Source organism: Cavia porcellus, unplaced genomic scaffold (assembly GCF_034190915.1).
Source record: "Cavia porcellus strain 051 isolate PalLab524CR breed Dunkin Hartley unplaced genomic scaffold, mCavPor4.1 scaffold_3, whole genome shotgun sequence".
Classification (NCBI taxonomy): domain Eukaryota; kingdom Metazoa; phylum Chordata; class Mammalia; order Rodentia; family Caviidae; genus Cavia; species Cavia porcellus.
This window is the reverse complement of record NW_026947486.1, coordinates 29,875,809-29,901,304: the sequence shown is the minus strand read 5'-3', so window position 1 is coordinate 29,901,304 and position 25,496 is coordinate 29,875,809. Positions and strand designations below refer to the sequence as shown.

At 35.0% G+C, this 25,496-nt stretch overlaps 1 protein-coding gene across 13 annotated transcripts in view; it reads right to left on the bottom strand.

The window, feature by feature from the left end:
• The window catches only part of Ophn1 (oligophrenin 1), a 514,511-nt gene that overhangs the window by 221,562 nt on the left and 267,453 nt on the right, over positions 1 to 25,496 (bottom strand). For 6 of the 13 annotated variants that reach the window (XM_063245538.1, XM_063245535.1, XM_063245537.1 and 3 more), the window contains one exon: positions 22,443 to 22,622. In XM_063245538.1, coding sequence (XP_063101608.1) covers positions 22,443 to 22,622 — 180 coding nt within the window. 13 annotated transcript variants of the gene reach the window in all.

The window sequence follows — 25,496 nt, the reverse complement described above, 5'->3', positions numbered from 1 at the left end:
TGAAAATGTCCAAAAAAACCCCAGAAAAATACTAAGTGACAATCAATGAAATCAGATTTCTTCATATTGTGAAAAACTAATAACATAGTGGTAAGAAACCCATATCTCTCAGCTGATACAGTGGGGCTACGTGAGTAGATAGTATCTCAAAGAGAAAATCAAAGTAGACCAAATGAAAATATCACATGTGACTTCAGTCACTGCAAGCTAATCAATAGATGTAAAGTTTTTTGATACAGAAAAATAGTCCTGGAGAGTATCATAAGATAATAAATTAATATTGCTTCATATTTACCTTATGAAAATTTAGTTTATGAATTTTTCTTTTCTACTGATGGTCCAAAGAGTGCCACGACAATATACCTTTATTTTATGTGACTGATGTCTAGGAAAGCTGTTATGCTTTATATATAGATGGTCCCCCAAGGCATATACAATCATAGATGTGACTTTTCTGTGATGATTGGATTATGAGGGCTTATAAATGACTTGTTGTTAGGAGGCAGGATCTGGTGGGAAGAGGTGGGTCACTGGGTGTATGGCCTGAGGATATCCTCAGCTCCTGCCCTAATTTGTTTTTCTGTTTCCTGCTGCTATGCCAAGAGCCATCTCTTCTTTGCCATGCTCTCTTCTAAGTCACCTTGCCTTAGAACCAGCTAAGGATGAACTGAAAGCTTTATAATTTGTGATTCAAAATAAACCTCTTCTTTTTAAATCTGCAGGTATCAGGTATTGTGCTCCAGATATAAGACAGTAACTGAAACAGTCATGTGATATGCAGAAATGCAGGTCTGAGCTACTATTCTTAAAATGCCTGCTGGCAAGGTGGCCCTTAATTAGAATATGGGAATTTAGATTTTGGGTGGGAGGGTCCCTCATATTTCTGGAACTGATGAAGCCGCACACTGTACCCAGATTGCTTATGCAAACAATGTGGTTATGCAGAATACCTGCTTTTGTTTGGGAGTTAAGAATTGTCATACATGCTGGGAAAAGATTGCGTTTATGATCAGCCCCAGTAAAAATTTTGGGCAGGCTCTGATTATCACCCCTGTTAGAGAATATTTCACACATATCACAGTCAACCCTGGAGGAAGTGTTTCCTGTGAGCCTCCATTGGGAGAAGACTTCTGAAAGCTCGTGCTGAGTTTTTCTAAACTTTGCCCTATATGTCCTTTCTCTTTGCTGATTTTACCCCACAAACTTTGACCATAATAAATCATAGTCATAACTGTAAATATATGCTAAGTCCTATGAGTCCTAATAATGAATTACCAAATGAAGGTAGCTTTGGAGGTCAATTTCTACAAGTAACTCATTTTTAGGCTTTGCTCAGAAAGAGATAAATATTAATATTCTGGTAACTCAACTGATTACGGAGATTGTACTATAAAGGGGAGCAATGATGGAGAATCATGTTCTAAAAATGACACTTAAAAGGCCATAGTACAAATGTAACAATTAAGTACAAAGAAATTTTGCACAGTCACATGAATAACTTTCAGTTTAAAAAGGAACTATAAGTTAGCATTTAAAGTTAAAGTTTAAGAAAAAAAGGAAAATCATCACAAACTGAGAATTCTGAAAATTTTCCCCTGCCACCTTGGTATCTAAAGCTTTCTTTACAATTTCTTACCAGAAATTATGCAAAACGATGTCCTCTAAAAAAAATCGTTCATTTATTTTTTCAATACACACTGTGCAGCTATTTTATGCCCAGCACTGTTTCAAAGTGCTAACAATATACAGTAAATAAAACAACATTTCTACTTTCACGTAGTACACTGTCTGGATCACTTCACGAGTCTTAATTAAATGAGTTCAACATCAACAGGAACACATGCTAGCACTGATCCTTACACAAAAAATATGATTATGGTATCTAATATTAGAAGGAAGATAAGTTCTAAGATAGTGTTGGGATGGTCAGAGGCAAGTCTGAGAAAAGACTTCTATGACAAAAGAAATAAACAATTAGACTATAAAATAATTAGATCTAACCAGCACAACCTGAGTCTGTATATGAGATAAAGAAACAACAGAGGTAACAGAAATGTAGCATGAATTATGTTACAAAAGTAGGTCATAAAAAGTGATTGTAATGTGTATATACTGTTAAGAAGTTTTAAAATGATTTTAAAAATAAAGAAATATAGGTTGAAGATACCTTAAAGTCCAAATCACCAATCATGAACTGCTATTGCATTAAAAGCTTCTAGATACATGTAGATTTCAACCTGCTGACATAAAGATTCATCTTTTTCTACCACACTGATATTCACAGAAATTTGCCACCATACATAGCAGAGGATATACAGTGATGGCAGCTTAGTCAAAATCAGCATACAGACATGTTTTGATTGGCTTGTGTAATGTTAGTTTTTAAATTTCTAAAATATTTCACACAAAAACAGAAAAATAGCAAAATACAGCAAACTCATGTGCTAAGCATATCATATTGTTATTTAATTTAATAATTTTATTAAAAAGTGAATATTGTAATTAAATTGATGCTGTCCTGGCATCAACTGTTCCCTCCCTAGAAACAACCATGTATCAATGATTGCGGGAATTAACATTTCCAAATTATGTATCTATTCATACATGCATAAATATTATTTTTCAGTTCTTTAAATTTTATCCAAAGAGTAATAAAATACATAAATTCTTCTACAACCTACTTTGTTTTGTCAAGTTATGTTTCTGAGATTTATACAGATTTTGATACACCCTATCTAAGCTCAGGGTTAACAAATTACCACTGCTACTAATGGTTTACTTACTTTTTAAAATAAAGTTAGGGGGATCCTAGAGATTTGAACTCACAGCCTTTGCTGTGACATATATTCCCTACCCTTGTTTTTAGTTTTGGGACAGAATTTTACTAAGTCATTAAGTTTCCCAAGTCGGGCTTAAATTTGCAGTGCTCCAGTCTTAACCTTCCAGAAATCTAGAATTACATGCATGCACTACAAAGCCCAGTCTTTTGTTTGTTTTTTTCTTATTTTTTGAGACAGGGTCTCTCATATAGCCCAGGCTGGCCTGGAACTCAAAGCAATAATGCTGCCTCGGCATCTCAAGTTTTGTGATTAGAGGCATGCACCACTATGCCTGGCTAGCCCAGGCTTTTGTAATTTTATTAGAACATAGTCATACTTAGTAGTTTACATACTACTTGGAAAACAAACTACAATGACAGCATTGAGTAGCTGAGACACAGAGCACATGGTATTAAATCCTAAACTATTTACTTTATGGCCTTTTATAAAAAAGTTTGCCAAATTCTACAACAGTTCATTCACTTTAATTACTGAATAGTAATCCATTAAATTGATTCACAACCTGTCCATAGAAAGCTATATTTCTTCAATTTTTCACTAAAAATCTCACTTATATGAACATTCTCAATAACATAATATTTTAAAATTTAGGCCACTATATTAAACAATTTTTAAATGCCAATATTTAAAAACTAATATTTCAAACTACTACCTGGACCTCTTGCTTCTTTGAAAAATCAGAATCTGTGGGAGCACTAGGCCTAGCCAGTTTATAGTTTGTGGTGACTGAGAAGAAGTCATTTTTGAGAACCCAATCTAAGTAACCTGTTCACCTGCCTATCATATGAATTTGTATTCCACAACAGTCTGTCTCTTTGTTGTGTCAAAAATTCAAAGATTATTCAAGAGATTAGCAGATTCTAAAATCCGAATCTTTATCAGAGAATAGAATGAAAAGAAATATTAAACAATGATCAACACTGATAACCTGACTTTATTCTTTATTTTGTATAAGCTTAGCCAAAGAGTTAAAGAACTAAACTTCCACTGTATCTATCTAACATACTCTGAGCCATAAGATATAGGTTGAAAAATCTGGCCCTCATCCTAAGCTTAAAAACATCCTGGCATCACATGACAAAACAGATTACAGTACTCATGGAAAGACAATTAGGTCAACAGAAAGGCCTAGGAAAGTTTATTGAAACTCTGTGTGAAGGGTCCTTCAGACAGATGTTTCTGGGAATTAATATAGTTGCAGTAACATAAATGGAAATCAAGCTCCTCAAAGACTTCAGCTGCTTACAATAAAAGGATTATGGTGACCATCCATAATCCATGTAGATGTGTACAGGTATGTGTATACCCAGAGACATGTGTATTTACACACAGATACTCATGCATAAAGTCTGTCTGCATATATAACCAAATCTTTGTAATGAATATGAATTTTTAAAACCAGAAATTCCATGTTAATATTTGCACTAAATCCTCCATAACAGCTCTTATTTGTACAGTTACATTTAAGATGACTGAGAGACTAGGACATAGCTCAGAGCACTTGCCTAGCATGCACAAGATCCATCCACAGTATTGCAAAGCAAGAAGAAAAGAAGGAGAAAGGAGAAAGAAGGGGGAGGAGGAGAGAGAGGAGGAGGGAGTGGAGGAGGGCAGAGAGAGGAGAGGGAGGTGAGGAGAAAAGAAGAGGAGGAAGAGGAGAAGCAAGAAGAAGAACAAGAAGAAGGGAACAGTATGGAGAGGGGAGGAGAGATTAGAGGGGCAGAAAAAGAAGACCAAAAGGCATAAATAACACATTTAAACTATGATAGAAATTCATTCCCTAAGCTCAGATACATCCCCTCATAGTAAGTGGCTACACTTGTTTCAAGGATGTTCTGGGAGAATTACTTCTTGGTGAGTGTCCTCCTTACCCAGATCAGATCTATTCTAACTCATAGTGAGAATTTAAGAGGTTGTTGCTCAAAAAGATGCCCAGTTTGGCAGGAATTAAATATATTTCAAAGCACAATTATCAACCCAGATATAGCCTTTGTTAAAGAAATGGGATATAGAAATGTAGAATGCAATATCACTGGGCATTATATAAGCAATACCTGGGCTGAAAATGTAGCTCAGTGGTAGAGTACTTGCTTAGCCTGTGTGATGCCTTGGGTTTCATCTGCAGAATCATAAGAACAGAAAAGTAATTTCTAGTATATTTGTCCTGATCACACTTGATTTGAAGAAGGCATTTTGGTTTTTAACGTCCCTGCTGAATATTAATTTGTGATGACTTTTCCGGGGTATGCTAGTATATGAACAAGCTTTCAAAGAAGAAAATTGAAATGACGTAAGTCTGTGAGAATAGAATTTAGAAAAATAAAACAGGAAAAATGACAATCTTAATTCTCACTTTCTACATGACCTTGGAAAAGTTATTTGACTTCAATGAAATGATAGTAAAATAATACCTTTTTTATAAGAAGTACTATTATACAGTTGATAATCAATAGGAATTGAATGATGTTGCATTTTAAATTATCAAGTTTATAAGAATTTGTTATAGCAGTTCTAAGAAATGAAAATAACTACGTTTCCAATATTGAAAATAAGGGTATCTAAGGTAAAATCCCTTATTTTATTTGTATCTCAGAACATCACTCCTAATTAGGTATTAATGTAATCAATTTACAGATGACAAAATTGAATTGAAAGACATAAAGCAAATAATAACAAAACCAAGATTTACGCGAGGTCCTCTTTCTTTTTCCCAGCTAGCTTCCCAATCTTGGCCACTGTCAACCACTGAGGACAATAATCCTGCAATAGTCAGAAGCACAAGAATCAGGAAAGAGCATAGAAGGATCTGTCCTACCAAAAAGTATAAAGTTTCTAGAAATAAAGAATCCATGGTAAAATGTTGGGTTTTGTAACGGGATTTTTTTTTATTGTGTGGGAGGGGTGGAGAGGAATACATGGAAATGTGGACAAAAATGGAAATATAAAGAGTTATGAGAATTAAATTAACTAATATATGCAAAAATTTAGAATCTAGACACACTAAGTACTATATAAGAATTTGCCACTAATAATAATACTAACTCTGGTTACTTTAAACTACTAGGTCCCTTGCAGTTCTGAACAGAAAGGATGTGGGGTTTTTCTTTTCCAGCTTGCTGGTACTGTTAAATGCCTTCCATGCTGCTAGCAGAAACTCAACCTTCTAACTACATCTAGCCTCAAACTGGTAGGCAAGGTCAGAGGTCAAGTTTGAGACAGGCTTCCCAATAGCTGACAGCTTAAATGATAACAAGCGGGACATAAAGAGTAAAAACAAAAATGAAACGAAATAAGCCAGAAAATAAGAGTCATAAGCCCCTATGAAACAAAAGGAAGGGACAAATATATGATGATCTGTTTTATATAAAATGGACATTTCAAAGTAGTTTTAAAGAGCATATTGTTCTCAGAAAGTAATCATTGGACTATCTAGAATTCACATTTCAATAATATAAATCACAAAGGTCAACCCAATATCATAAGACATGTGTCCAAATAAGCAGGGCTGACATCCACTGCACAGAGCAGGCAAAATGCCTAGAACATCTCATACTTTTAGAGACTCATTCAATGTTTTAATGACTTTTACAGTCAGAATACAATGTGAATACAATGCACCCCATGCAATCTTCCTCTCTAAGCAGTCATCAAACAGAATTATTAATACTTTTGGAAGACATTTTTAAAATTTTATGGAAGAATATTTTAATGGTGCATAAAAGCAAAAGTGTTTTAAGACCCATGAAAGCCCTGCAGATACTCTTTCAGAATTCCCAAGTTTAGGAATGCCATTATAAAAAATAACAAAGTCACAGTTGACATTCATATGCTTGTAACTACCAGACTCCACTAAATGGCTCCTTCCCCCACCAGTTTCAACCTTGAAATTCAAACAATTTAAATAATTAATTCAGGGCTGGGGATTTAGCTCAGCGACATAAGCACCTGCCTTGCAAGTGTGTGGTCCTGAGTTCGATCCCCAGGACTGATAAAAAAGAAAAAACAAACAAAAAAATAATTAATTCAGTCAAATGAAAAATCACCACACATACTGAATTTTCTGAACCCTTAGCAAACAGGGAAAATAACTATTATATCTTTGACTGGCAAGTGCTAATTAATATAGTATAAACCAATTTATGAGTCATTTACCAAAGGTTTAACCAATGTAAATTAAGTCCGCACCCAAGTATTAAATGCCCAGATTCACAATTTTCTGCCAGTATTTTTTCTTAAAATAATTGTTATTTATGTATAGCCTGTTTATTAAAAGTATGATGGAAAAGTAGAAATGTAGATAAGATCACAGTACCAAAACAATCATATGACTGGTCACCAAGCAAATAAGACATTCAATACTGTTAAGTAAAATGAGACTCAAAACTACAAAGCGATGCCACTTTACATTCACAAGGATACCTATAAATAAAAACAAAACTAAACAAAACAAAACAAACAAACAAAAAAAAACCAGAAAGTTACCTGGGTATGGTGGCACATGACTTTAATTCCAGCTACTCAAAACACTGAGGTAGGTGGATCATAACTTTGAGCCCAGCCTGGGAAACTCAATAACTCTTTGCCTCAAAATAAAAAACAAAAAGACCTAAGGACATAGTGCAGAGTAGAACATCTCTAGATTCAATCCCCAGTACTGCAAAATAAACAAAAAGGCAGAACACTACAAATATTGGAGAAAATGTAGGAAAATGGGGAGGTAATCTCTATATTGTTGGTTAAAATATAAAATGGTTCAATGGCTATGAAACAGTAAGTAGAAAATATAGTTTGCATGAAAAAGTTAGTAGATACTTGATAAATTGAAGATAAAACGATCATATAATCTTTTAATTTGACTCCTAGATATATACTCAAAGAATAAATAACAGGGAAGCAAAAAAGTACATGCATAGGCATGTTCATAGCCAAACTATTCACAAGAAGTGAAAAAAGTAGAAATAGCCCAAATATTCAACAGTGAATGAAGAAAATGTGAGATATCCATACAGGAGAATAACATTAGCCATAAAATAGCCTGAAACAGTATTCTAAGTGAAAGAAGCTCAACATAAAAGATTAATCTGTTGCAGAATTTAATCCACACAAGATCATCAGGACATAACATGTTCAGAATATGCAAATCCACAGAGATAGAAGTAAGACTGATGGTTACTGGGGAGGAGAAAGAGGAAATGGGAATGAATGCTCAACAGGTATGGAGTTTCCTTTCAGAGTAAACAAAAAGTTTTGAATGTAAATGAAGATGGTGGTTGCAAAACACTATAAGGATACTAAGTGTCCCTTAAATTTAAAAGTTACCTCAATTTTAAAATAGTTCATGTATGAATTTCATCTCATAATGTAGAAAGATAAGGCAGCCAATATTTTATACCAAAGGAGGATTTTAGGTCTGAAAGTGCTGACAAATGCAGCTATAAACATATGTAACAACACTGAGAGCAATTTTGATAATAATGATAGTAACAAACACAGTTAATATTTATTATTATATGCTAGGCACTATACTAGGTGCTTTCTACATACTAGCTCATATCTTCTTCACTATAACTCTGTAAGGTGGGAACTGCTATTTTTTACTTTTGACCTACAAGTAAATAGAGGCTCAAACTGGTTAGATAACTAAATTAGCAAAAGGCAGGGACTCTCTTCACAAGGAATGATCTCCCAAACCCCATTCATCTGTGCATACATAGGGTTCTTATTAAAAAAATGGCAGCATCCAAGGAAATATATCAAATAAAGGACAGTACATCATTTTTTAGGGTCAATAAACAAAGTATTTACAAACTGCCAAATAAAATGTATCAATTCCTTCTCTCTCTTGGAGTAAATTTCTCATATTTTAAGTTTAATATAGAATATAAATAGAGGGATTATAAACATGAAGCATTTGAGATTATATTTTGTAATTGGTCTACTATCAGACTTATTTTGAAATAACAGTTCTTTGTCATTCCTTGGTAAATGTAATATAAGGTGTTAAAACTTTTCTGATTGCTGAGAAAGACAAAAAGTTACTGCAATTTATGTATGGTTAGGTTATTATTTCTATACCTTTCATATTTCCTATGAAATGCCAGAGATTACAGATCTTTAGAATTCTATGGCTTCTCTGTAGCTTTACAGATTTCCAGTGAAATGCAAAGCTGGATAGAATCTCATCAGAAACAAGAGGTACTGTTATCTTTTTTTTTTTTTTTTTGTCTTTTTCCTTTTTATAGGTACCGGGAATCGAACTCACAACTGCCTGCTTGCAAGGCAGGCACTTATGCCGCTGAGCTAAATGTCCAGCCCCGAGATACTGTTATCTTTAAAACAAGACAAATTTCTTGTTGATCAAGACAAACCACGGGGAAATGAGAACAAAAGCATTGCTAGAGGGCATGAAAATAGAGTCCTTATTAGAACAGCAAGATCATAAAATGAAACACAGAGTTTTAATGTAAAGTAGCAAAATTCTACCCTTGTGCAGTAAAAGCTAGCATAATGAACTAAGAAAACATTAGAAGGAACAGGAAAACTGTTGTGAAGAGAGGAGGTTGATAGGGAGATTTTGGTCAAATTAATTAAACTTAATTAAAGTTTGATGAGAATATTTTTAAAGAATGTCCAGAATAGGAAAATACATAGAGATGGAAAATAGAACAATTTTGCAGGGGAAAGGGGTAGGGAGAAAAAGAGAGGTAGCAGATGTGAAGAGCAAATGGCTAGGGAGTTTCTCTTTTAAGTAATGATAATGTTTTAAAATTGATTGTGGTGGTGCTTGCATAACTTGGTAATGAAACAATCCCAAAGTAACTTGAATTTACTCTTTAAATGGGTGAATTTATAAAGTGTTCTGAAGTTATGCATTAGAAAATTCAAAGGCAAAAATCACTATCCAAGTAGGTGGTTGTCAGCCTTCCATGTACATAGGAATCACCGAGATTCTCAGGCCTGCCTTGAAAGATTTTGATTATTGTGTCCCAGAATCAAAAAATACTCCAGATGACTCACACACAGTTCACCATCCACCACATGTGGTGGACACTCCCATGCACAGGCTATGTTTCTTTTATCTCACTAGAAATCACAGCCTAAAAAACACATCACAAAATAGGAAGATTGTGATCACAAAGAGAAAGAATTTACGATTCCTTTGAAATTTATTATTCCTTTGAAACTCAATACAGTATAGCAAATAAAGCATAAGAGATTTGAAAACAACCAAGAAAAAGAGATAAGTCCCATATAGTAACTGGCACTATCTGCCTAAAGTACCAGTGGAATGTCATAGAAAGAAAATGTGTTACCAACATCAAGATCTGAAGAGAACCAAGCCACACTCAGCCACCTCCAAGCAGCAAGCAGGGCCCAGAATCCAGTCCCAGACCCTGACTGCTCAGGGGTTTTAATTCCAGTGCGTGCAGAAGCCTTAGAACTTCGCTCCCAGGCAGTAATACCACGCCCTGTGTCTGAAATCACCAAAGGACACAGGGAGTCCCTGCAGGCCCAACTGGACCACATCCAGCTAACTTCAAGTGGCAAGCAGTTGCTAGCCATCTGCCCCAGGAGCCGAAAGTGGGCCAGGCAATTCGGAGTGCACCCAGGAAGCTTTGAAACATCCCTCAAAAATTGGAAATAGGCACGACTCCAGCAGCATTGAGGAACGCCACATCACCTGGGACCTTGGCCCGGGAACCTTAAGCTTCCTGAGGGACTCCTGCCAGCCCTGGGGAATTGTGCTACCCTCAGATCTTGGCCCGCACAGCTGCCCACTTCCTGCAAGACTGCAATCAACACTGAGAACTCCACGCTGCCCTGGGACCTTGGTCCAAACCCAGCAGATGCCCAGACCCAGGACATCTGCTGGCCTCTCGGGGATACTCCCTACCTCCTCGACTTAATACTGTGGATCATCAGCTCCCACTCTTTTTCCCAGAAAATTGGAATACAGCAGATTGACTCTGCTAAGAAATACATCAATAAAACAAAGAAAGAGATCAATAAAACTGCTATTTCTATTTCTGCAAAGAAATAGATCAATAAAGCAATAAAACAGAGATAGATCAATAAGACAAAATGTCAGCAAAGAAATCATAGAACTGAATCATACCTGTGAGGAATTGGACTTAGTACATGTTTACAGAGTGTTCCGCCCAACCACATCACAACACACATTCTTCTCAGCTGCACATGGGACATTCTCCAAAATAGATCATATATTTTCCCAGAAAATATTCTTAAGTAATTGAAATTATCCCATGCACAATATCTGACCACAGCACATTGAAATAGGAAATTAATGGCAAAACAAAGTGCAAAACCTGCATAAATACATGGAAATTAAATAACAACTTTTTGAACAACCCATGGGCTACAGATAAAATTAAAGAAAAAATAAAACAATACCTACAATTCAGTGAAAATGCAGAAATAACATACTGCAATCTGTGGAATGCAATGAAAGCAGTCTTAAGAGGGAAATATGTATCAATAAATTGTCATATCAAGAAAACAGAATGAGCACAAACAACCTAATGTTTCATCTCAAGCTTCTAGAAAAAGAAGTTAAACCCAAAGCTCATAAAAGAGAGGAAATTGTAAAGATTAGAGCAGAAATCAATGCAACTGAATCTACAAAAAATACAAAGAATTAATGAATCAAAAAGCTGGTTTTTTGAGAGAATAAACAAAATTGACAAATCTCTAGATAACCTTATCAAGAAAAAGAAAGAAAAAACTCAAATTCATGCAATAAAGACTGAAAAGGGGGAAATTATGACAAATCTCATGGAAATTGAAAAGATCAACTATACCTACTTTGAAAATCTCTACTCACAGAGGAAATGGACAGATTTCTAGAAACTTATGAACTACCAAAGCTCAACCAAGAAGATATAGTAATTTTTTTTTCACTTCAGTCAATGGGCTTCTTGCCAGACTTTCACAACGCTCACTGGCTTTACTTTTTATTTTAAAGAGATTAAGACAAAAGAGGATCAGATCAGAAAAATGCAAGTAACACAGCATTTTACCACAAGACAACCCATAATTAGCAGTAACAACCATAATGTCACTTTCTTTGAAATAGTTGAGCACAGCTTCATACATGATAGTATCAAGCATAACAAAACAGTATAAAACCATTCAAGAGAATGAAAGCATTACAGGGCTTTCAAAACCAAACATCAGAGAATAAAAAATGGCTATTATATTATGTCATTTTCCATAGAAAATTTGTTTATACTATCACACATAATAATATCCAATAAGATAGAACAGGATAGAACCAAAGGCAACAGAAGAACAAAAGCATAGTAGGACTTCAGAGTAAGATGATACTAAATCAGCTCTGGTTACTCTAATGTCTTTTTTTTAAAATAGCTTTTTATACTATCACAGATAATAAAATCAAACAAAGTATGATAAAACCATTCCAACTAATGAATGCAGGCATTATAAGGCTTCAGAGCAATGTAATGGGAATCTTGATTACTATAAACTCTTATGTACTCTGACCACTTCTTACACTAGGAAGACTCTATGGTATTTATACATGTGAGTTTGATTTATTTCCCTTATGAGTATGGTCTCAACCTGTGCCCATTTACTTATAAATATTTCAATGTGATCATTTTTTATAGCTGAGCAGTACTCCATTGTATAAAAATACCACAGCTTTTTTATGCCTTCCTCAGTTAATGGACACTTAGGTTGTTTTCAAGATCTGGATATAGCAATTTTGAATAACCCAATAGCAGCTATTGAAATTAAAAATGTAATTAAAAACTTACCAACAAAGAAAAGCCCAGTTCCTGATGGACTCAAGCCTGAATTCTACAAGAAACTTAGAGAAGATTTGATGCCAGTACTCCTTAAACTCTTCAATTGAAAAGGAAACAATCCTCTCTAATTCATTCTTGGAGCCAAGTATTACTCTCATACCAAAACCGGAAAAAGACCCAACCAAGGAGAACTATAGGCCAATCTCACTAATGAACATTGATGCAAAGATTCTCAATAAAATATGGCAAATACAATGCAGCAAATTCTCAGGAAGATTATACATCATGATCAAGTGGGGTTCATCCCAGGAATGCAGGGATGGTTTAACATATGCAAATCAATACATGTAATACACCACATCAACAGAGCCAAAAACAAAAGCCACACAGTCATCTCAACAGATGCAGAAAAAGCTTCTGATAAAGTCCAACACATGTTCATGATGAAAACCTTTCAGAAACTCGCAATACATGGTGTCTACATAAATCTTATAAAGGCTATCTGTGACAAACCAACAGCCAACATTATACTAAGTGGACAAAAACTGAAAGCTTTCACTTTAAAATCAGGAACAAGGATGTCCAGTATCACCACTCCTTTACAATATAGTTCTGTAAACACTAGCCAGAGAAATCAGACAAGAGAGAGAAATAAAAGGAATAAAGATAGGAAAAGAAGAAGTTAAATCATCACTATTTGCAGATGACATGACACTCTATACAGAAGACCAAAAAACTCAATTAAAAGACTACTGGAGGTAATAAAGGAATTCAGCAGTATAGCTGGTTACAAAGTCAGTGCTCAAAAATCAATAGCACTCCTGTATCCAAACATAAAACTCACTGAGAGAGAAATTATGGACATATCTCCCTTCAAAATAGCATCTAAGAAAATGAAATACTTAGAAGTCAAGCTAACTAAGAATATGAAAGACCTATGCTGAAAATTATGCTACACTAAAAAAGGAGATTGAAGATGATATTAGGAAATGGAAGAATATTCCTTGCTCTTGGCTAGGAAGAACCAACATTGTGAAAAAGGCCATACTCCCCAAACTGTTATACAGATTTAATGCAATCCCAATCAATATACAATTAACATACCTCACAGCTCTGGAGAAAACGCTCTTAAAATTCATTTGGAAACAGAAGAAATCTAGAATAAGAAAGGCAATTCTGGGCAACAAAGGCAAGGCAGGAGGCATCTCAATTCCTGACTTGAAACTGTACTACAAAGCCACAGTGATAAAAGCAGCATGGTACAGGCAAAGAAATAGACCTAAGGATCAATGTAACAGATGAGAAGATGCAAACACTACTGCAAAGACACTCAGCCACCTGATATTTGAAAAAGGGGCTAAACATGTTAATGGAAAGGACAGCCTCTTTAATAAATGTTATTGGAAAAATTTGCTTCCCCACATGCTGAAGACTGAAACTAGATCCATGCCTATCACCATGCACAAAACTAAAATCTAAGTGGATCAAAGACCTAAATATTAAAACAGAAACACTAAGTCTACTGGAAAACAAGGTAGGTAGAAGTCTTGGAGACATATGGGTAGGCAGAGAATTCATGAACAAAACACAAACTGCCAGTGAAACACTTCAAAGAATCAACAACTAGGATCTCTATCTGAAAAGTTTCTGCACTTCAAAAGGAATTACCAACAGAGTGAAAAGAAAACCCACAGAATGGGAAAGAATTTTAGCCAGCAACCCCTCAAAGGACTTATATCTAGAACCTATAAAGAATTGAAAAACATCAAGCCCCCCAAATTCAAAGACCCTCTCCAAAGGTGGGCATCTAACATGAACATACCTTTCTCAGATGAAGATGGCAAATAAATACATAAAGAAATGTTTACCATCACTGGCCATTCGAGAAATGCAAATTAAAACAGCATTGAGATTTCATCTCACTCTGGAAAGAATGGCCGCCATCAAGAAATCAACTGATAATAAATTTTGGTGAGGCTGTGGGGAAAAATGAATGCTTCTCCTGTGTTGGTGGGAGTATAGACTGGTTCATCCACTATGGAAATATGGAGATTCCTCAATAAACTAGGATTAGAAGTTCCATTCAATCCAGCTATTCCCCGCTTGGGTATTTTCCCAGAAAAACTGAAAAGGTAATATCACAGTGATATATGTGCACACATGTTCATAGCAGCACAATTTGTAATAGCCAAATCTTGGAAACAACCAAGATGCCCATCAACTGCAGAGTGAAAATGTTGTGGTATTTTTATACAATGGAATATTACTCAGCTATAAAAAAGGATGATCTTGAGGCCTTCATAGGCAAATGGAGACAAATTAAGGCTATTCTCACTAGTGAAATAAATAAGAATCATATTTATAAATATCACATTGTGTCTCTAGGGTAAAAAGTAGTAAAAAATGTAGAAGTAATAAAACCCAATATGTGTTATTGGTATTATAAAAAAGAGGGAAAAAGAAACTGCTCTCATGAATATAACTGCATGTATGTTTAAGTGTATAGCATTGATAACCATATTACTAAGTTTTTGTTGGATAGTTGAACAGAAGTGCTTGCAGTCTCACTGTTTGAATGTCCACATTTTATGCTTCACTTTTGTAACTTGAATAACTTTGTAAGAGGACAATATGTAATTATCAACTAGTGATTTCTTACTATTCATTTTTTTTGAAATTATGTGTTACTTCTACACTTTTTCTGTTTTTCTTTTTAAATAAAAAAATACAATTAACAAAAAGATCTGAAGGGTTAGTTGAAAATATAACCATAGTGTAAAGAAAATAAGCGTAATGACATTGTTATGCAAATTTTATGCATTCCCTGAAATTATCACAAATTTGCTAAAGCAAGTAAAAGAAAAGGAATACGTTATGTTTGCCACAGGTACTGATAACTCAAATAATCTTTTAGCTGTTTGGATAAGAATGAGTTAGGTTATTGGTTTAAAATACAGATTTCCATCTTAGTTTTATTGACTCAGAATTTCTGAGGGGAAAATATCAAGAAAAACTTGTTTTCAAGCACACACATGCTTGCACGCATATAAAAACACAAGTACCATTACAATTCAGAGACTTTTAGTATATTTTACAAGGTGTTCCATCCAGAACCATAGTTAACTATATATACAACATGCTCACCATTCCCAAAGAATATCCCATATTAGCAATCACTTGCCATTGCCTCTCTTTTTCTCATTATTCTAGGCAACCACTAATCTATATGCTTTTTCTGAAGATTTGCTAAGTAATGAAATTTTGAGACAGGAGATTAGGCTGTGACAATGTTGGTTTTGGAAGTAGCCAAGACCTGTTGATTAAAAGATCCCAGTCACACATGCAAAACAGCTCCTAAAGCCCTCCACATAGACTTCTTAAGAGTACTCAAGTAGGCTTTCAATAGGATTGTCTAGATTTGACTTCAGTCTGAGATGTGGGATTCTAGCACCACCTCTTCTCAGGATCTTTATGGAGAAATATTTGTGTATTTCCTTAAGATTTGGATGGCGTAAAAGGACATAGAGGCCATGAAGAGGTTACCATGGCTTTGCTCATGATAACCCACCCTGAGTCCTCCAGTGTGTATTTTTTATCTTGCTTTTTCCTGTTATACTCTGCTCAAGGTCACATTTCAGAGCCAATTTCTCCATCAGTCTGTACTTTTACATTTTCAATAAACTATATATATATATTTGCTTGTTTTGTTCAATTCTTTGTTCAAGATGAGAAAAACCTGGAATTCAACTCCAGAAGGAGGCCCAAGCACAGCAAAACCTGGTAACATTTATTTGGATAGCCACATTTAGAAGCTACTCAGTAACACTCCTGGAATATCTAATCTTTTACCACTCCTTTCAATCACTACAATATTTTCAAGGTTCATCCAAGTTGTTACATGTATCAGGACTTCATAGAATTTTATTGCAGAAAAATATTAAATTGAATAGATCAATAAAAGTTTGTATTTTAAATAAGTACCTGATATGAAAGAAGCAATGAAAGGAGAATTAGATGTTCAATTTTACAATTAAGCAGAAATCAGTTTGTGATCTCATATGTAAACAATTCCCCAGAACCTATCCTTCATATTACCAGTAGTTATAACCAAAAGGAGTTTCTATGAAATTTCAAGAAGCATAGCTTCCCAAGAGGCTCAATATGTAGAAAAATTGATAACAATGCCAGAAATGTCAATTAAGAAATATAAATATAAAAGAAAATTAAGCCTTGAAAAGACCCTATGATAAAGCAAGTGGTTCTCTGGGAGCTGTACTATCAAGTAGCTGTATTTACATCCGGGCTTTACTTAATTTACTCTTAGTTTAAATTAATTAAAATTAGCAATGTAGTTGCACAAGTGACTTGTTTACCCTCATCTAATGCATGAAGCTAGCATCTACATATTGGACAATGTACACAAGAACATTTTCATCATCACAGAAAATTCCACTAGACAATGTACCCTTAGATACAGATAAAATTGTTGTACCATAGCCCATTTACTCATTCTAAAATACTTATTAAAAATTTACAGTGGAGTCATGGGGCATAGTCCTCTGTGACAGAATGCATGCTTAGCATGTTTGAAGGCCTGGGTTCAATCACCAACACCACACACACACACACACACACACACACACACACGCATAATACTGTTAGGTTCTAGGAATGCTACCATATACAAAAGAGACAAAATTATTTACCTGGTGGAGCCTAAGTTCTAGAGACAGGAAAGAGAAGGTAGACAAAGCAAAATAAATTACATATATAAGTGGTGATAAAATAGAAAAATCCAAAGGAGTGAAGAAAGATGAGGTAGCACTCTCTTGACAAAATAGTCCAGAAAGTCTTTGTGATAAAATGAGCCTTGTACAAAATTTAAAGAAAAGAGGGAATCGATCTTGTGTGTGTATATATATATGAGGTAAAAAATCACACCAGAAAGAGAAAATAGCTATATAAAGGTCTGTGGCTGGAATAGGCCGGACATGCTTCAAAAAAACAGTATCACAGTAATAAGAAATCATGTCTCACCGCAGCACATTAATAAGTAAAACCAAAATAGAAGCGATTAGATAGGAAGCATGGATTTTAGGGCAAATTTTATCATTTCCTAGAAATTTTGATTAGGTTATTGTTATTCTAGTACATTTTATTATGTGAAATGATTCTCCAAATTAAAAGAGATATATCTGAAATGGAAGCAACAAGGAGCTCCACAAATCTTCGCACCAAAAAAAACATGACTAGAGAAAATTTTAAAAATCAATTATTTAGCATCTCAAGAAACTATCTTAATTATATCCCATGAATGAAAAAACATTTCTAGTGAAATCTATGAAATCTCAAAATAGCAATAAATACTATATATACAACTAAGAACAAAATAGAAGAGAGGTAAAGAGGAAGCAGGGAGGAGTTCAAATACTTCCCCAAATTACATAGTGTGTTGTTTTAAAAATATTTCAATATATATGCTGATTTGTTCCATTTCTATTAATAGTTTATCTTAGTTTATTGAAAAAAGTTTGCTTTACTATCAGTTTATTTCTTTTCTGTAAGAATCTTTTAGGTCTATGTCTTGTACTATGTAACTACATGGAAAATGATATATAGTGTAATATTACTGTCCTTCTATTATTTATCATAATTTGTTTTACTTTTTATAAAACAAAAAACTAAAAATTCTTTTATATTTGAGCCACAACCTATGCCAGCTCAACCTCTTCTTAATTTCTCACGAAGAGTAGTTTCACAGCAGCAGAATGTCCCTAGAAACATACTTATCTCTCTTACTATCTCTAGCAGGACCTATCCTTACAGTTGAATTATCATAGCGGGCTGGACTGTGGGACACAAAGGCCTTTAGTAGCCATGCTCAGAGGGCATCACTAAAAAGCAGATGCTAATTACTGATTTCCATAATAGAAACAAAGTCTTTACATTATAAGTGCCTGCAAACCTTAGCACAAAAATAACATATATATACAAATACAAGGCTACAAAATGCCTCCAAAAGATCAGAACTCTCCCAAAACCAATCCCCAATGCACTAAGAGTATATGCAAATAAATTATTTGAAAGGATAAAAACGTCATTTAAAACAGATCAATAAAGGGTATTTTTTTGCAGAGATCCTTTTTTATTTTAAAAAAATGAGATTAAGATAAAAGAGGACATAACAACACAGGTCAGAACAGAACAATTTAAGCAACACAGTGTTTTACCACAAGATAACCTGACATAACAGTAGGTACCACAGTGTCTCTTTCCTTGAAATATTTGAGTATACCTTCATATACTATAGTATCAAACATAAAAAGATAGTGTAAAACTATTCAAGAGAATGAAAATATAACAGGGTATTTAGAATCAACTAATAGAAAATGAACAATGGTTTCTATATTATTTCCTTGTCTATAAAAATTTTTGTTTATACTATCATATATAATAAAATCCAATAAGATACAATATGATAAGACCAATGGAGACAGAAGAACAAAAGCTTGAAGGGACTTCAAAACAAGATGATGTTAAATCAGCACTAGCTATTATAATGTCTTGTTTTCTTCAAAATAGCTGTTCATATAATCACAGACAATAAAATCAAACAACCTAGTATAAAACCAATCCACTTAATGAATGAAACCATTATAAGGCTTCAAAGCAATATAATGGGGGATCATGATTACCACATACTTCTATGTATTCTTACCATTTCTTACACTAGGGAAACTACTTGTTATTTATACATATTGAGTTTGATTTATTTCACTTATGAATATGGTCTTAAGCTGTATCCATTTATTTATAAATATCTCAATGTGATCCTTCTTTATAGCTGAGTAGTACTCCATTGTATAAAAATACCACAACTTTTTTATCCATTCCTCAGTTGATGGACACTTAGGTTGTTTCCAAGATCTACCTATTACAAATTGTGCTTCTATAAACATGGGTGCCCATATTTCACTGTGCTTTGATGTTTTCAGTTCTTCTGGAAATATGCCTAGAAGTGGAATAGCTGGAACAAATGGGACTTCCAATCTCAGCTTTTATAGGAATCTCCAGACTGCCCTCCACGATGGTTGCACCAGTCTACACTCCCACCAACAGGGCAGGAGAGTTCATTTTTCCCCACACCCTCTCCAGTATTTGTTGCTGGTAGTTTTCTTGATCCTGGCCAATCTTTCAGGAGTGAGATGGAATCTCAGTGTGGTTTTAATTTGCACTTCTCTAATGAACAATGATGATAAACATTTTTTCATGTATTTATTTGCCATTTGTATTTCTTCATCTGAGACTTGTGTATTCATCTCAGATGCCCACTCTTGGATTGGATCTTTGGATTTTGGGGGTCTGATTTTTTTTAATTCTTTATGTTTTAGACAAAAGTCCTTTGTCTGAGGGACAGTTCACTAAGATTTTTTCCCAGTTTGTGGTTTTCTTTTCACTATGCTGGAGATTTCTTTTGATATGCAGAAATTTTTTAATAAGAGGCGATCCCAGTTATTGATTCTGGGAAAATTTCCCATGTGGTTGATCAATAAGGTTTGTAGAAAGCACAAAGCAAATATAAATAGATAATGGACTTAATAAACAAAACAATCAACAAGTTTAGATGAGACACTAATAAAAAACTAAATCAAGTAAACAAAATGATACAAAACAAATGAGAGTTTAGCAGAAAATTCAATCCAGGAAAAAAGGTACCAAACAGAAATCCAAGAAGTTAATTCTAGTATAAACCCACTGGAATGACAGCAGACTACTCAACACAAACCTTAAAAGCAAAGACTTGAAGTGAAATATTTTAAAGTCTGAAAGAAAACAGGCCATTTGTAAACTTCAGCAGGAGAGAACCAAGTTTCACCAGGAAGTGATCCCCACCTGGAAACCAGTGCCATCAGCAGCCTGCTGCCCCAGTGGGGACAGCCCAAGCCAAGCCTCCCTCCATGAGTCAGTGCCATTTGGGGACTATGACAGGAGAAACTAGGCCTCACCAAGAGGTGACCCCCACCTAGAAACCATATCATTTTCATTGTTTTGTTGGGTTGAGTTTTATTTTCTTTTGTTTGATTATGTTAAACCTGATGGCATGAGAAGCTATTTAAAAGATAGCAAGACATTATGGTAGCCATTTTGAATTTACTATTGGCTTGTTTTGAAGTCATTTCTTGCAGTCATTGTTTTTATTGTTTCTATTCTATTCTGTTCTGTTCAATTTTTACTATGTCTGAAGGTATCTGCAGCTATTTTGAAGACAAAAAGTCATTATGGTAACTTTATTTTGATTGGTTTTATTCTCTTTAAAATAAAAAAGAGAATAAAAAATAAAAGAAAACAACTTCCTATCTTTCAAAACTGATGCAGAAACGAAGTATTGCCATGACAAACAGCAAAGATCTTAATAGGTTCATGGACACAAAAGGAGCACTCCACAAAATGCTCAAGGATATACTAGAGCAATGCTAAAAAGTAAACACAATGAATACACCAGGCAGGGTGTACATTTAAGCAAAAGAGGAAAAAGGGATCAGCAACAAGACAGGAACAAGTCAACAATATTTAGTAATAACTGTTGAAGTGAATGATCTCAAATCTCTGTTCATAAGATACAGAGCAGAATGAATCAAGAAATATAACCCGAGTATCCTGTATAAAGCCTAAAGCCAAAAGAAGGGAGGAAATTATAAAAACCAGAACAGACATGAATGCAATAGAGAGTAAGGAAAGAATCCAAAGAATCAATGAATGGAAGAGTTGGTTCTCTGAAAGAATAAATCAAATTGATAAGCACTTAGCCATCCTTATTTTAAAAAGGAAATAAAAAGCTCACATTCATGGAATGACAAATGAAAAATGTGAAATCACTACAGACTCTACAGAAATACAAAAGATCATCAACACCTATTTCAAAAACTTCTACCCACATACGTTCCATAACACAGAAGAAATAGAGAGATTTCTAGAAACGTATGAACAACCAAAGCTGGATCAAGAACATATAAAACTGCTGAATAACCCAGTTTTTATTAATGAAATTGAGAATGTAATTAAGTTCGTACCTACAAAGAGGAGCCCAGACCCAGACAGATTCACTGTGGAATTCTACAAGAAATACAAGGAAGACATAATGCCAACACTCCTGAAACTCTTCAATGAAATTGAAAGGGAAGCAATCCTTTCTCAGTAAGTCATTTCTGGAAGTAAATATTACTCTAGTACCAAAATCTGAGAAAAACCCAACTAAAAAGGAGAACTATAGGCCAATCTCCCTAATGAACATAGACGCAAAAATTCTCAGTAAAATATTGGCAAACAGGATGTAGCAAATCATCAAGAAAATTATACAACACAACCAAGTAGGATTCATCCCAGGCAGGCAGGGATGGTTCAACATACGCAAATCAAAAAATGTAATCTACATATCAATGGAGCCAAAAGTAAGAATCACATGATCATTACTATAGATGCAGAAAAAGCTTTTGATAAGGTCCAACATTCATTTATGATAAGAACCTTACAGAAAATTGGAATAGATGGTCTTTACCTCAATATGATAAAGGCTATCTATGAAAAATCAACAGTCAGAATCATATTAAATGGCCAAAAACTGAAAGCTTTTATCTTAAAATCAGTCATAAGACAAGGATGTCCCAGGGGAGGAGTAAAGATGGCAGATAGATAACAGCTGGCTACAGAGGCTCCCTGAGATAGTCAACTTAGAATTCAACATAATACAGAGTAGGGAACCCCAAACAGAGGTAGATGAATTCTCTCATCGCAAAAAGAAATTAAGGTGACTTGCCGACCATCCGAGGTCCCGCTGCAACTGGCCGACGCCGTGACTTGCCAGGGTCCCGCCGTGACTCGCTGAGGTCCCGCCACAACTGGCGAGGTCCTGCCGTGACTTGCCAGTGTCCCTTGCGACTGGCCAGGGTCCCGCCATGACTTGCTGAGCTGTCCGAGGTCCCGCCACTTCGACTCACTGGAGGCGCAGTTACATTGAGTTTGGGGGTCAGCAAGCCAAATGGAGAGCTGAGTTGGTAGGGAGCCTACATCAAACTGTGGTGAGTGATGGGAGTGGAGCCATTCCATAAATAGAGGGGCTTAGGTGGATGACATTTTGGACCTGGGAAAGACTTGCAAGTACAAGGGGCAGCAGTGACTTCAGTCAATTGTTCTCTTCCCAAAAGGGATTGGAAGAGTGAGCTAGGCCTGGGTCATGTAACCCGGCTGAGACCCAATAGGTTATCCGAGGTCAAGTCCCTGCAGCGGTGGTGCACACTAACCACACTGGCCCAGTGGGGCCTCAGAGGTTTGGCTGGTCTGTAGGGGAGGTAGCGTAAAGTAATACAGTAATGCAGGCCACAGCAGCTTGACTGATCTAGAGGGGAGGAGATGGCATACACTGTCCCTGTCTGCAACTCACTAGCACACTGCAGTGTGAAGGGTCATCTAGCCAGTATGATTCAGAAGAATTGTAACCAGCAAAGAAACAAACTGGGGCCTCCTGGAAGAAACAAAAAAGATGGGAAGAGGAAGCAATAAGAAAAAGTCCCCAGGTTCCAACCCTGAGAACATGGACCCTGGACAGTTAAATACAAAGAAGAATGAGAACAGCAAACATGCAATATCAGACAGAGAGCCAGTGGACATCAAGAGATATAATCAGGACCTCATAGATGATTTCAGAAGTGAAATATTTGGCCAAATAAAGTAAGATATAAGAAGATCAATAAAAGAGATACTAAGCACCCCTCAAGCAGACACAGACGGAAGAAGAACACAGGAGAGAACCATTTGGTTTAGAATATAAAAAAAAATATAGAATACATGAAGAAGATTCAAAGAGACCACCAGGAAATTAAAAACTCTATGGAAAGATGGAAAATCTGCTTGAAAGAAACTAAGGATTGATTATTCAAACTGGAGGACAATTTTGCAATGTGGGAGTATGAAAGGGAAAACTTTTTAAAAATAACAAGGAAACAAGCAGTAACAATACAAAGGATAGAAGACGACAAGAGGATGTACAACTTGAGAATATAGAATGTGAATGAAGAAGCAGGGGTATGAACAAAGGAACTACAAAGGCTCTTCACAGAAATAGATAAGGAAAATTTCCCAAACATAGGAAAAGGAAATAATATTCTGATATATGACGCATACAGAACTCCAGCCACCTACAACCAAAACAGAGCTGCACCGAGGCATATAACAATCAGGATCCCAGAAATTCAATATAAGAACAGAATATTAAAAGATGTTAGAGACAAAAAAACAGATAACCTACAAAGGAAGGCCCATCGGAATAACAGTAAACTTCGCAACACAAACCATCAAGTCAAGAAGAGCTTGAAGCAAAATATTCCAAACCCTGAAAGAAAATAACCTCAACCTCAGACTGATATACCCTGCTAAACTGTCTCTAGAAATTAGTGTAGAAACAAGATGCTTCCAAGACAAAGAGGAACTTGGGAAATTTGCAACCATCAATGCAACTCTACAGAGAATATTACAGGGCATTCTAGAGAGAGAAAAGTACTAGGATTCCAGGAACAGAGGCAGAGAGGTATAAATGAATGGAGCAGAAAACAGAATGAAGAAGATAAGCAGACAACTGATGGCAAAAAAATAGCATAACAGAAATGAAGCAGAGAAAATTTTATTCAAAACTGATACGATTGACAGTATCAAATCTGAAAGTATAGGCAACTACACAGGGATGACAAGACTCAATGATACATTCTGGTTTGATAACTGCCAGTTTTTGAAGTTCTATATTAAATACAAAGTTGTGTTTTTATTAATGTTATATACCGATACATTGAATTATACTATGTCTGATGATATAGCCAATTCTATTGGAGATAACAAGAGACAACACAGGAACTATGGTAGAACGATTTGTACAATGGTCTTATATGTTTATTTTGTTACATGTATTTATAGGAATGTTTTGTTTTGCCTTGGTTTGTTTCTCCCTCAAATATAGAAATACATGTTAAGACTCATGCATGTGTAGAATCTATAAAAAGTTTACGAGAACTGATCATACGACACCTGATGAAATGAACAGATACTTTGAAGAAAAAGAGACACTAAAATACCCAGTGCTGATCCTGGAGTATCATAATGTGAAAGCCAGCAATAGTATCATTCTTTGTTCAGAGTGATATTAGCCTACTTGGGTTTATTCAATCTCAACATAATTGAAGATATGGATAACTGCATGTATGTTTCAGTGTATAGAATTGATAACCATATTTCTAAGTTTTTGCTGGACAGTTGAACAGAACCCAGTGCAAAATCACTGTTTGAATCCCCACTTTATAAGCTCCACTTTAGTATCTTGAATAACTATTTATAAGAAGACAATCTGTAATCATCAACTAGTGATTTCCTACTGTTTATTATTTTCTTTGAAATTATGTATGATTTCTACCCATTTTCTGTTTTGTTTAGTCTTTGTTTAAATTAAATTAAAAAAAAAGACTCTACAGTTCCCAGTGCTGATCATGGAATTTCATGATGTGAAATCCAGCAATACTATTATTCTTTGTTCAGAATGATTTTAAACTGCTTTAGTTTATTTAATCTCAACAAAAATGAAGATATGGATAACTGCATGTATGTTTAAGTGTATAGGATTGACAACCATGTTACTAACTTTTTGTTAGACAGTTGAACAGAACTGTTTGCAGTCTCAACTGTCTGAATTCCCACTTTACATGTTCCATTTTTGTATCTTGAACAACTATTTGTAAAATAAAAATATGTAAATATCAACTAGCGATTTCTTGCTGTTTATTTTGTTCTCGGAATATATGTATTATTTCTACCTATTTTCTGTTTTGTT